This window comes from Rhinolophus hipposideros (assembly GCF_964194185.1).
Source record: "Rhinolophus hipposideros genome assembly, chromosome: 12".
Taxonomy (NCBI): domain Eukaryota; kingdom Metazoa; phylum Chordata; class Mammalia; order Chiroptera; family Rhinolophidae; genus Rhinolophus; species Rhinolophus hipposideros.
The window spans coordinates 58,859,958-58,873,949 of NC_138058.1; the positions used below are offsets into that span (position 1 = coordinate 58,859,958).

The 13,992-nt window shown below is 40.9% G+C and overlaps 1 protein-coding gene across 2 annotated transcripts in view; it reads right to left on the reverse strand.

Moving 5' to 3' along the window:
• BABAM2 (BRISC and BRCA1 A complex member 2) overlaps nucleotides 1-13,992 on the reverse strand; it is a 375,203-nt gene that overhangs the window by 64,608 nt on the left and 296,603 nt on the right. For both annotated transcript variants that reach the window (XM_081069729.1, XM_081069730.1), the window contains 3 exons: nucleotides 12,029-12,128; nucleotides 8,644-8,714; nucleotides 5,993-6,075 (listed from right to left, as the gene is read on the reverse strand). In XM_081069729.1, the coding sequence (XP_080925855.1) occupies nucleotides 5,993-6,075; nucleotides 8,644-8,714; nucleotides 12,029-12,128 (254 nt within the window). The remainder of the gene's footprint in view (nucleotides 1-5,992; nucleotides 6,076-8,643; nucleotides 8,715-12,028; nucleotides 12,129-13,992) is intronic.

The following is a 13,992-nucleotide window of genomic DNA, read 5'->3' on the forward strand; positions in this document are numbered from 1 at the left end:
ACAAAAGGCAGTAAAAGAGGAACAAAAAAGGAATGAGACAAACATTAAACAAATATCAAAATGGCAGACCCAAATCCAATTATACCAATAATTACATTAAATGTCAATGGATTAAACTATCTCATAAAACAGGAGATTATTACAATGGCTATAAAAGCAAAAACCAATCATATGCTGTCTACAAGAGACACACTTTTTAAAGACCAAATAAAAACCCCAAAGCCCAAAACAAACAAAAAAAACCCCAAAAAACAAAAATGAAAAAACCCCACCAAAAACAACAACAACAAAGTCTGAAAGCAGCAGGATGGAAAATGATATACCAAACAAACAATAAACATAAGAGAACTGTTATGGGTACATTAACACCAGATGAAATAGACTTTAAGTAATATTACTGGAGACAAAGAGGGACATTCCATAATGATAAGAAGGTCAATACATCAGGAAGATGTAACAATTATAAATGTATATGTACCTACCAACAAACCCAACAGAACTGAAAGGAGACAGGCTCCCCCTGCATAGCTGCAGGTTAACAGTAGCTACATTCCTCCACCAAAGGCCCTCCCTAGCTGCTGCCAGGAAACCCTCTCCTACAGCTACAGCTACAGCTCTTTACAGCTTTTGGTAACCATGCTCTCCTGTTGCCCACGCAGGCCTAGAGAAAGAAGGTAATGACTCCCTGCTGCTCACCATCTCTTTTGGTTTTCTTTAAGCCTGTCCACACCTTAGAACACAGTCCTTCCAGTGAATTCTCCCTAGTTACCTGTGATGTCATTTGTTTCCTGATGGGACCTTAACCTAGATAAAATCGAAACTCCTTGCCTTGATTTGAAAGAGATTAGTAGCTGCTTATTAAATAGTCATTCTCTCTTTCTCACTCAAAGAAGTTCGATTTTTAGTGGGGCGTTTACTGCCCAGGCTAAAGAACTCCACCTCCCACCCTGCCATAGCTCACATGCTGAGGCCGTGTGATCTAAGTTCCGGAACAACGAGATGTAATTGAAAGCGATACATGAGAAGGAAATGAGAAGGTTTGTACCCATCTTTTCTCTACTCTGTTACTTAGCTGGTGAATGGGATGGCTGGAGCTCCAACAGCTTTCTTGGATTGTGAGCAAGAAAGCCACACTGAAGGAATAGCAGAGTAAAAAGCTTCAAGGAACCCGGGTCCTATGCGACCTTTGGATCTATCATTCCAGCCCTGAACTGCCTACCTGTATACACGAGTGAGAAATAAACTTCTATCTTGCTTTAAACCATTGTTTTTCACGCGTTCATACTACTTAATCCTAACTGATACACGTGGCCTGCGAGGCCCCAACTTTCTTCCTAACCTTATTTTATGAGTCTCTCCTTGCTCATTGGCACTCCAGCCACACTGGCCTATGCAAAACTCTTTGCTGCCTTTAGCTGCTCTTTACAGAGCTGACTTCTTTCCTGGAATGGCCTCCCTGGACTCTCTAAATAGCTGCTCATTAAGGTCTCAGCTGAAACGTCACCTCTTACGAGCAGTCTTCCCTGACCATTCTAACAATAACTCCCCTCCTTAGTCTCTTTCATAGCCTTCTGCTTTGTTCCATTATGGTATTTGTCACTTGAAGTCTATATATTTGTTAATTTACTTCTTTATTGTCTGTCTCTGTCTTTAGACTCCATTAGGGAGGGTCTGTCTCTCATATATCATACTCGTAATAAAGTTCTCTCTGTCATATATCACTTTGTGTCTTGCATATATAATAGTAGGCAAGCTCACAAAGTATTTGTTTTAAAAAATGCATACTACTGCACTTCATCTTTATCTGATCTCTTTTCTCACCAATTAGACCAGGGGTTGGCAAGCCTTTTTTGTAAAGGGTCAAAGAATAAATATTTTAGGCTTTACCATCTCTGTTGCGTACTCTTCATAACCTTTTAAAAACATAAAAACCACCTTAGCTCGAGGGTCACACTGAGGGTGGGATTTGGCCCACGGGCTATAGTGTTCAAGACCTTGTGTGCCTCTCTAAGTGTCTTAAGGTAAAGCCTGAGTTATTTTCTTATATCCGGGACCTAGCACATAGTACTGAGCACACAGTAGGTTCTCAGTAAACTCAGACTCTGTTAAATTAATTGGGTTAGGGGCAGAGAAGAGAAAAAAATGAAATGGAACAACCAAAATGGTTAGATTTAGTCTAATAGGTATTTTCCTGGGGAAACATGGCCTGTGGTCCAGGTTGGATGACTAAAAGGGGCATTTACCAAGAATTTACAGGTAATGGGAAGACTACTTCTCATACAGTCACAGACTGTCACTGGCCTTGGAAGTCACAGATCTCAGCACCTTCCCCTTCTAAGCAGCAACCGGGTACGGTAGCCTTAGGCAGCTGCCTCCTCTTGTATACTGCATCTGACGGGGACCCATGAAAAGAGCCCATGTTTTACCCAGTGGTTGCTTTTGTTCTGGCTTCTGTGCTTTGCTATTTGGTTGTCTCATCACCTAGCACTCTGAAAAGCTGCCGGCTTACAGAAAACATCTACCTCCAGAGGTAAAAACAACCTGGCAAATACAGAATTACTACAAAGCCACTACAAATAATTCTTAGATGATGGCCAAAAAATCTCCCTGAAAACAGTTTCTGGAGGGCAGCAAGTCCCCAATCCTGCGGTGGTTCCAAGTCTTACGATACATTGATAATGGGTAAAGAAAAGCAAGATGAAAAAGCTCCATGGCCAGAATTATGGCCACAGTCCCCACTCCTGGAGCCACCAGGATGCCAGGTAGTTGCAGTGTCTCCTGAGAGATCCCAGAATATGTACAACGTTTCCGCCTAAGGTATTCTTGCTTCCGCACACTCTGACAGTCTGAGGTCAGAGCCATCTGTCTCGAGAGAGAGAAGGAGGGCCTCTTTCCTCTGGCACCCAGAATGCTCAGAATTATTGCCAGCCCTGCCCTGTCCTGACAGCCCCCTTTCTGGGCCTGGGCATAACACAGAGGGTGGGGAGCCGGGATGTAATATTGGGTCCTGCCAGGTCTCTGGAGTAGTGGAGCCAGCCACAGAAGACTAGTTCCATCTCTAGGCACTTCCTTCTTCCTTCTTCACGTTCTTGAGATCTCAAAATAATCCACTGTAATGTATCACTAAGTCTCTGCCACTCCATATTCACATCCCAATCTTCATGGGAAAAAAAGGGAACACACAGTCCCTTGGGTATTATAACCAAGCAAGCAGATGCTTCCAAAGGAAGGTAAGTGTCAGATGCTTAACTGCATGACTGAATAAAATACATGATCTAACCAAGCTTCACTCTGATGTAGCTAGTCCTGAATTTAGGACTAGCTTTATTTAGGAAAAGAAGCAAAAAGGTAGAAATAATTTATTTAAAGACAGGCTGTGAGTTAATGACGGAGCAGGAAACAGCATCACAGTCCCCCGATCCACAGATGAGGTCTTATTTGCCAGAAGAGCCCAGCGTGGGCATGACGCTAAGAGACAAGAAGTGAACGGCCTGGGAGGAAAGGAATCACAGCCTGAGGAAACACTTTGGTAAAAGTAAACTAAATGAATCCCCAGGTCCCCGGTGCTGTTCTAATGAGTGCCTTGGAGTTCTGTTTCAGAAGAAGGTAATCAATACTAAGTGAAAATATGACTTTGGGTCTCGAGTTTGCATGTGTGACTTGGAAAAGCAAAGATAGGAAAGTGGAGAAAAAGCTGTAAGAAACACTGGACACATGGTACCATGGAGAGAATATTCCATGGGAACAGATCTTCCAAAGGAACAAGAATTGTTATAACACTGGTGGCCCTGATAAGAGAGCTGGCAGGAGCCGAGAGGTGAATGCTCTTTCTCCCATCTTGCTAGCTACCATTGAGCTGCGTGTAAAAAACACAGAATGAGTAATGCCTAGAATAGGCATTTTCCCCCCTTATATCTGATAAAATATGATGTCAGGTTTTTTGAAAGTAGAACCATAGCTAGGGACCAAAGTAAGTTTCAGGAAAGAGTTGCCATTTCATGCCACTTTGGGATAAAGAAACTAGTTGAAGCCTTCATCTAATTTAATGTTCGCAACTGTCTTTCTGTGTGTCCTTTCCTCTGTGTTGCTCTCCCACAGCCACTCTGGGTGGCCTCTGACTGTTGCCATCAGCATTCAAGGAAGGGTGCAGATGCCTCTTTGCTGAGCTGGACTGAGGGAATCATAGCAGACTAGTCACCCAGGCAACTGTCCAGGGTCATGAAGGACAAACCAAGACGCAATGAGAGCCTGGGGTCAGGTTAACACGCTAGACAGAGAATCACTGGGATCAGATGGTGGGGTGAAGTAGAAACGGCAAATAGAAAGTGAGAGCTCACAAGGGAATTCTGACTCAGAATAGAAAACCAAAGCAGTTGCACATACAGTCAGAATCAAAAGTGGTGGCTGGAAGTACCTGTAGGGCCATAGAGGATGGTGAACAAAGAGGAGATTGCCACGAGGCCTTGACCGTGAGGCTTCCTTCCACCTGGCCCTGTATTGTAGGTTAAGCTTCATATGCCAGTGTCTCCACATAGTTTAACAAGCACACCCCCAGTGTACATATGAGGAAACTAAAGTAGAGGGAAGCTTGTCCCAGTGATTTGAACAAGGTCATGTGATTAGTTGGAGGCACACCCAAGATTAAAATCGTTACCTCTCCAACTCTCTGTTTATCTGTGCACATTATTAATACAAATCAATATGCTTACATTTTTCAGATGCATTTGAAAAGATGATCCCAATGTATACTAGCTATAGAGTCGGAGCTCAGTACAAAGCACTGCGTGACAAGGCGACTATCCTTGGGAAATACCTCAAAGGCAGGGCGAAACAATTCCGTACAAGTAGAGCCAATTCTCAGTTATCTCTATGTGGATTATGGTAGTTTTAATCAGAGGCTTTCTTCCCTCTGCCACTACGGATATTTTTGCGTTTCTTCACCATCTGTTGGTATGAAATCAGGTAAGAAAAACTAACAACTATTTTAGCCTAAGCAAATCACAGCCAAAAAGGTCAATCTGCTGGGGAAGAAAAATCTCAAGTCAGTATCTACACTATGTGATGGTTTGGCTAAATAGGCCAAAGCTTTGCTTCCTAGAATAGTTTATCAAGGTCTGGGGTAGTTCTAGCTACCAAGTAAGTCAACCCAAACCCATTGCTTTTCTTTAACTCAACCTGGGAGAGCTGGAACTCTTTGCCTTTATCTTGAAGGCTGGGCATTTTGCATACCAAATTACCAGAGAATAAAGGTCTTGGTTAACTTGCAACTTGAACCAGGCACCATGGGTCACTGGTTCTTAAATAACAAAGAAATAAACAAACGAGACTCTACATTATTAATCAAGAGAAAGCCAGACCAAAGTTTACTGACTGATTCATGTAACACAACATTTAAATACATGTACTTTGTGGCATAAAACTGAAAAGGGACACTGGGAATACATTAAAACATTATCTCACCTTCAGATATATATTACCAAAGTTGTAGACTTTTCCCTTAATAAGGATGACAACCAAATGATCAAAGCAACTGTGTTTTGAGTAATCCTGAAAGTTCTGAGACCCGATACTCAAAAGATAATTTCAAACAGACATCTGTCTAGGGTAGGGCTTCCTAAGTTCAGCACTGTTGACATTTTGCATGCTATGATTGTTGCTGTTGGGAGGGCTGTCCTGTTCATTGTAGGATGTCTAGCAACACCCCTGACCTCTGTCCACGAAACGTCAATTGCAACAACAATCTGCCCTGCTCCCCCAGACCCCAAATCATGACAATCATGTCTCCAGACATTGCCAAACATCCCCTGAGGGGAAAATTACACCTGCTTGAGAAGCACTGGTCTAGAGATGCTTGCTCTTTAAAACCGTGCAGTAGATATACTGACATGAAAGAAACAAAGTCAGGACGCCAAGGTTCTCGTACTCCTTGTTACATGTAGTTTAGCACATTTTCAAATGTACGCTGACATACTAATAGCAAAAGTATACTCACTGTGTACAAGAAAACAAAAATCTTTCCACATCAGCAGCAGAGTGAGTTTTGTAAAGCCTTCGGCATCATATTCCACGACACCTCTAAGTAATACAAACACACACACACAAACAAAAAAACTCATAAAAATAAGGTAGAAAAGAGCCGGAACCGAGTAAAGAATATATTCACAAAGTCAGGGTTATTGAATCCAAGATGTGTTTAAGGTAAGCGAGTGTTACCACAGGAAGGAAGTGGATTTGGAATGACAGCATCTAGGCTGAAGTTACAGCTTTGCCATTTACTATCTCCTACGACCTTAGGCAAATCACTTAACCTTTGGAGCCTCAGTTTCCTCATCTGTAAAACAGATGTAATAACATTTCAAACTTCATTACAGGGCTGTGTGAAACAAACAAGATAAACCATGAAATTCTATGTAAATGCCAGTTACTAGTTATGAGTAAAAAGGCAAATGAAGAGCTTGGGTCAGCAATGAAACTGCTGTGTGAACAGTGATGGCTACGTCTCACCTTCATGCAAGCAGGCACTCCACAGTCATGAGCAATAACAGTGTCACTAAGTTTAGGGTGGTAGATGATTTTCTCCCAAAGTACTTGGAATCCTTTCACTTGTGCACCCCTGTCCTCCTCACTGGATGCGAGACAAAATGAAACGTCAGCTGGGTGGACACTGGGTTTGGATGGGAGAGGCACACCTCATGTGTCCAGCGCAAACAGCTCCTGACGGCTGAAGGGCCTGTGCAGGATTCTGCCAGGCTCCCCTCCCCCATGCCCTCAAGAGCTGAGTGCTTGGGGAACGTCACCGTAATGTGACAACACTGACTGCAGGACACTGAGGACAGGATGAATGTTCTCTGTCCCCCGTACAAGGCCTTTGCCATCCCTACAGGTGCCTTCTCCCTGGTGGAGTCAGGCCAGTCAGACTGTTAATACTGATGGCCGCCCAGTTTAAGTAGAGAGAAGAGCTGCGCCCACTGTAAAGGTACAGGAACGAAGACACTGAAGGCTAAGTGATTTGCTCCAAGACTATCTATCATTCAGATTTTCTGACTTAAGTCAAAAAGTGTATTCACCAGTTTATATTTCTTTCCATGAATTTATAATTAACTCAATATGTTACAACACTGGTATCTGAACTTTTTAGATTCTGCACCCCATAAGCAAAAACAAGTGCAGAATCCTTTTCATCATGCATATGGTCCCATAATATAGCAGTATTTGTATATAATTTAATAGTTGTATATAAGTACTACTATATTACTGTATTAAATGCACAATAAAACATACATAAAATGTACATTAAAAAGAACTGATATTTTTCAAACAAATGTAAATGCAATTTTCACATTTATTTTGCACATCAATGGAGTGAGGGGGGGCACCCAGGGTGTCTGCATCCTACTTCAGAGGTCACTATGCTGGCTACTCATTTTCAATTACACTAAAGATACTCAGTCAAAAATCAGAGGACATTTATTAACCACTTGTTTGTATCGCAAGTATTTTCTCAAAATGTTCATAAGTAAAGCTGAAAAAAAATCTTAAGTATTCAACACTTGTGAGAGATACTCATACTGTTTAGCTATTGACAGTTCTATTTCGGAGGCATGAAAAATTCCACTATGGATAATGAGAAAATTTCCTGAAATTGTTTTGAGGAGTCAGAAATTTTGCTTATAATGCCAGTTTGTAAAATTATATCCCAGGGAATGGCCAATCTTATTTGTTATTCCATCTTCTCTTTCCCATTCCCACTTTCCTTTTGTCCCAATTTCTTCGTTTACTTTTTAAAAATTTTAATTTTGTGCTACTGTATCTATCTTCAGGTATTCATAAGCCTTCTCAAAAACAAGGTGGGACACAACCAGACAACTAAAACCGTTAGTGCTTAGTCTCAACTGGGTAGAATGGTCGACCTTTAAAGCAGCCTGTGAGAAAAACGCATTCCTTTTCCCACTGAGCTTCTCCTGAGTAGAAGCGTGGTGAGGCCGGTGCCATCACGTAAGGAAACAGAGCTACAGAGCAGCACAGCCATTGGCAACCGAAGGAGAGGGCAAGGAGACGCCACCCTACCACTGCAGTGCCACGCTACCTTTTCCCTCGAGGTGCCTTCTTCCAGCTCCTAATCCCAGCGGGCAGTCATCGCTTTTGGGTCTAATGCTAGGTTTCCTTCCCAAATCTGTGTGGCACTGTCTGGAGTGGGGTTCCTGTCAGGAGACCTGAGTCCTGAGACCTGGGTGCTGGGTTCCCACCCTGGCTCTTACTGCTTTTAGGAGTGTGACTTCTGTCAGGTTACTGAACTTCTCCAAGTTTCAGGGCTTTCTTCAGTAAAATGTGTCACTAATGCCTGCCTGGTTGACCTCATGATGACTGTGAGCTGAGGGAGGTGACAGTGCTGTGCAAACTGCTGTGTTTGGGGCTGGGCATACTGCTGCTCCAGGGAGACAGGGATTTTATTGTTTGCTAAAGAATGCTAAAAAAAATGGCTTCCTGGGAGCTTTAGTGTAAGCAACATAGTAGAAGGATCAAAATGGCAGGGAAAAGGTACCATACCTAAGAACTAAGTGCTATTTTCTTAATCAAGCCTTCCCATTAGGGTCAGCAGGAAGTGAGGGCACTGTTGGCAGACGGTTTAAGCAGGGAACTTACGTGCCAAAGTGACTGAGGAAAGCAGCAATGTACTCTCTTCTTTTGTGATATCCTTGAATCACATACTGCACCTGGAATAGGAACCCAAAGCTGAGAAGCGGAGTAGGAAATTTTTAAATGCTTTATTATGAAAAATTTCAAAGATTCAGAGTAGAAAGAATAGTAAAATGAACACCCCTATTCCCACTACCAATATTCAACAACTGAATATTTTGTCTAGTTGCTTCATCTCGCCATCTACCTATCTATCACTCTATCAATCAATCTTACTGAAACATTTCAAAGGAAAGGAAATTAGAGACATCGTGATGGTTTATCCTAAATACATCAGCATGCATCTCCAAAACATAGGACGTTTTCCCGTGCAACCACCGTATCATTATCACACCCAACAAACTTAGCAATCATTCTCTGAATTCATCCAGTCCCGTCCTTTTTCAAAATTTCCCAGTTGTCCCCGAAACACTTTTTTTTTTTTTAAAGCAGGATATAATCAGGGATCAGGCAATTTAATCTAGAAAGTCTTAATCTAGAATAATAGTACTTCCTGGGGTGTGTGTCTGTGTGTCTATGTGTGTGCCTGAGCACGTACACATGACACTGACTTTTCAAACATAGCAGGCTACTTATCTTGTAGAATGTTCTACAGTCTAGATGCTCTGATTGTTTCTTTCCTTTTTCCACTACCCTCCGTATTCCCTATGAATTGGAAGTCAGAGCTAAAGCTGTGATTAGATTCAGGTTAAATATTTTTGGCAAGAAAACTTCATAGGTGATACTGGGTTTGACCTTCAGTTATGGTGATGGCAGCCAGACCACTCCACTGGAAATAGATGTTTCCCCTTTGCATAGTGGGAAATCCGAGATCGAAGTGTTTGAAGATCTAGTTCCCCACCCACCTTTCACCTCATGGTTTTAGTATCTGTTGGAGATCTTTGTCTGAATTAATTATTTCATTAGGGTCTAAAAAACAGTGATTTTTGAATGATATCATTCCTTCTGCATTTATCAGCTGGAATTCTCCGTAAAAAAGACCTTCCTCTTATCAAATAGGGCTATTTGGGTTTATCCAGAACCACAGCTCCTATTGGAAAGGCAGGACAATGCTTAATTCTTTCTTTTTAAATTCCTAATATTCAGAATAGGGAGTGTTGCAATAGGAGAGTTTATTTTGCCTTTTCATATTTCCTTGTTATCACCAAATGAAAGTTTCTATACAAAGTTGTGAACTCAGTAAGCTAGGCATCTGAAAGTCCATCATTTACCCATCAGCTTCTAACACAAAAATACATTCCTCATGATGTCCTTGTACTGGCTGCAAGAAACAGTAGAAGAAAGAGACCCCCAAATTGTTTATACTGGCTATAGCCACGAGTTTCCAGGGCTAACAAAAACTCGAGATAAAGTACTTGAAATAACTTTGACACAATTGGTACTGATAGTCACATTGCACCCTTTAAAAGTAAAACAATTCTATTTCTATAATAGGCTTTATGTCAATTTATAAAAACAGTGCTTATTTTGCAGGCTTAATGCAGGATCAGAAATGTTATTTTGGGAAAAGAAAAACAGATGATAAGTTTGCTTAAGTGGCTTTGTTTAAAAAGTGGATGAAAACAGTTCTGTGTACTTGATTTTAAAAACAGAAAATCATTTTAACAGAAACCCACAACAAAACTGGCTATAAAGATAGATTCCAATGTAATTATGGAAATTCATTTGACGAGATTGTTTCTAAAAGCAGGCATACTGTCCTCGTTTGTAGTATGCAGAAGAACATTAATTTTAAAAGACAAGTGAAATTAATGAAAGGGAACCAGATAAGAAAAACGAACTGATTCTTATGTTTCTGGGGAAAATAGTATTAATAATATTTTTTAGGACAATGTATGACTAGAAATTAATCTCAATTGGAGAGCCTTAAAAAGGCTTTTCTTCTTGGTTCTGGAAAACCAAATTTGCATTTTTTTCTATAATACTAGAGCACAGATTTGAAGGCAGTGCAAAGTCCCACAATGTAAATACGAATTCTGTCCTCTGATCAGTTTGGTAGGAGGGCGGAGGCTGGGGGCGTTTGGTCCAATGAGAAACAACCACTCCACGAAGTTAAATACCCTAGAATCTCTGCCAAGCCCACAGATTGCAGAGCTGCCAGATTTTCGTTTCTCTGACATTTAAAACACAATACTGAAGCCTTTGAAACATTATTGCACTTGTAAGATATTTCTATGTAGAGATGAGCTATCTTTTGAATTAAAGAGACAGACAGAGATTTATTTTCTAAGCCAATGTGAACAAGTCAAGGATCAAAGAAAACAGCACTCTGGAAATAAAGCAAATTGAGTCAGTCCACGTGGGAGACGAAAGTCAGTGTTGCTTGTGGATTAATATCTCCAGTCTTTAGCTAAACACACTGGCTGGACATACTGTTTAGAAATATCTGACAACCATTAATGCAAACTCAGTGAGCTCCTTGCCAGTGTAATGGCTCAGTAATGCAGCTGAGGGGAAGCTTCAGATAATCTGATGTGCCTGGCTATAAGACCAGCTGACCTGGAAACCCTGCCTCTAGGAGCAGGGCTCTGGCAAACTGCTCCTAGACATGACACAGAGAATCAAGAACTATTAAAAAGTAAGGTACCGAAAATCAGCAAGAGATGAAGGCAGCTCTATAGAATCACCCTAATGTTACTACTAGACACACACACACACACACACACACACACACACACACACACAGACACGGTAATTAGAAAATGAAGTTCAAAAATTTTAAGCCATAAGAAGGTGTAAGGTTTAGCAAATAATTAGGGCATAAAGGAAAGTCTAGAAGGAGGAGATACAAACTTAAAAGATGAAGATAAGACTGGAACAGGAGGTCAGAATCCTTAGAAAAGGAAGAAGGAGGGCAAAGAAATAGGGAGAGATGCCTGACCACTGCACTGTATACCTGAAGCCGAAGCTGAGTAATGCTGTATGTCAACTATAATTTTATATATGTATATAGTCATGGGATATGGAGAACAGCATAGGGAATAGTCAATGGAACTGTAACAGCTATCTACGATGTCAGAGGGGTAGTAGATTGGGGGGGGAGGTTATCACTTTGTGAGGGGTGAAATGTCTATTACATTGTTTTGTACACCTTAAATTAATAGAAAAGAGAAAGGGAAAAAGTGACATAATTTGCTTATAAACTTAAAAAAAATAAAAGACATAGGGAGCGCAACTAATGAACTGTAATCAAAGTAGGAAAGGCCAATGTTAAAAGGAGGTTGAAACGAAGAAGATGGGGTGAAGAGGCTGGTGCCTGCTTGACGATGCTGGCTCGGTGCTACACGGGAGAAAAGAGCCCCACAAAGCGGGGGCGGGGCCTTGCTTTTACCTTGTTGGTGAGCAGGTGGCATACTTGAGGAACATAGTCAATGAGACAGCCTCCTCCTGGAAAAGCTGGAATATGAAGAGCTGAGGAGCCTCCCAGTGCGCTGAAAGGACAAGAGAACACGGGACACTTCTCTCAGGGTTCAAGCAATTTAAGAAGATATCCCCCCAAACAGACTAGGCTTCTCTTATCCAAGTCTGCCCACCCACTGCCTGAATCAATGACGGTGGGAATACAGGCTTCACCTGATGACATTTCCATATTTCAATCCATTTTGTTAGGTCAGCATGTTCATGTCACACATGACTAACACTTAATGATAATAACAACGAAGGATCCTATCGTACAACGATATAAATTAGCAAATTTTGATTGGCCTGTATCAATGTCTTACCACCATGAATGGGTTATACCTGTTACTAAAACATAAGACTTTTATATTGTTCTTTATGTACAATTCAATGCTCGGCCAACATAAGTCACTCAGTAAACACCTTGGTGGAATTAAATTGAACTGATGTAACATTATAATGCTGTACTGAATGCTACTTCTTTGTCGCCTCAGTTGCCTCCTTGGGCTTTCCTTATTTTCAGTGGGAGCCAGGTGGTCTAGGGCAGGGCTTGCAAAAAAACTTCCAGGGTCTGCCCAGCCCAGGCAGGTGATGTCAATGAGTGGAGAGAACTGGAAATTTTATACACAGTGGGAAGGACTCTCCAGTCACCTCCAGCCAATCTCAGACATATAAGAATGCAAGCCTGGTCTTACCAGATCCTAATTTTTCAAGTGAAGCCAGAAATCCAGATTATTTAACCTCTCAATATTTAAATGGTGGCAACTAACTAGACACTTTCTGAAACACTGTGCTACTTGGTCCACTTGGTCCCATGTCTATGGGCCAATATGGATAGGAAGTCTGCAAGTAGTCCATGTAAATGTTGATATTCAACTCATTTAAACAAGAAAGTACAGTAAAAAATCATTGATCTAAGAACTAACATACAATGTTCATCCAGTAATAGTTTCCAGAACTTTCACGAAGATTCTCCTTCTTAGTATAAATTACCCAGCATCTGATCATTAACAGAAATTGTGCAGAACCTTACAGTATATATTTCGTATATCATCCTTAATCTTGATTTCATCTTCTTTCCTACTCGCACTTTCCTTTGGGCCTAATTTGCTTATTGAATTTTATTTTAATGAACTATGTATTTCTGTAAGACCCTTAAAGCCTCTCTGTAATATGACGGGATGTAAAAAGACCCCTAAAATCCCTTAATGCTGTGGTTACTCATTATCCAAGTTCCCACAGTCACAAGACTACAAAGGAAGCAAATGTTTCATAGTAACAGGATAGAAAACTATTCCTAAATAGTTTAGAGCAGATGGACTGAGTCTAGTTTGTGATACAGGAAACAATACATATAACTACTGCAAGGACTCCAGACCCAGCCTGTCTCCCTACTGACTACAGATTTCTGAAATTAACTTTTCTGGTAAAAAATGAATATTATCTTTATTTATTTAAGGGAATGAAAAATCCCAACAAACAAAATCTCAGGTGATGTGAGGTAGCCAATATGGAATGAAAATATTCACCACTGACTTTTTCTACTCAGATGAAAAAGCACTTTTTCTACTCTATGTAAAAAGCACAACTCTGACAACTGAGAAAATTATAAGACAGCATTTGACTAAGTATGACATTAATGAATCATCTACACTCTGCAACTGCTCAGACTCAGCGAGAACATCATTTCTGTTTGCTAATCTCAGAGCAGACGTTGGATCAGATTTAACCTAAACTCTGAAGAAGGCTAGGAAAATTCCTATGACTTCTCGTGAACTGGAGGAAGGCTTTTTATCCCCTTTTTTGTATGAAAAAGTACACAGAAGGCACACATCTAACCAGAGGTTCTAATGGTACCATCAGGATATAAAACTGATTAAGAAAATTCTGTAACGT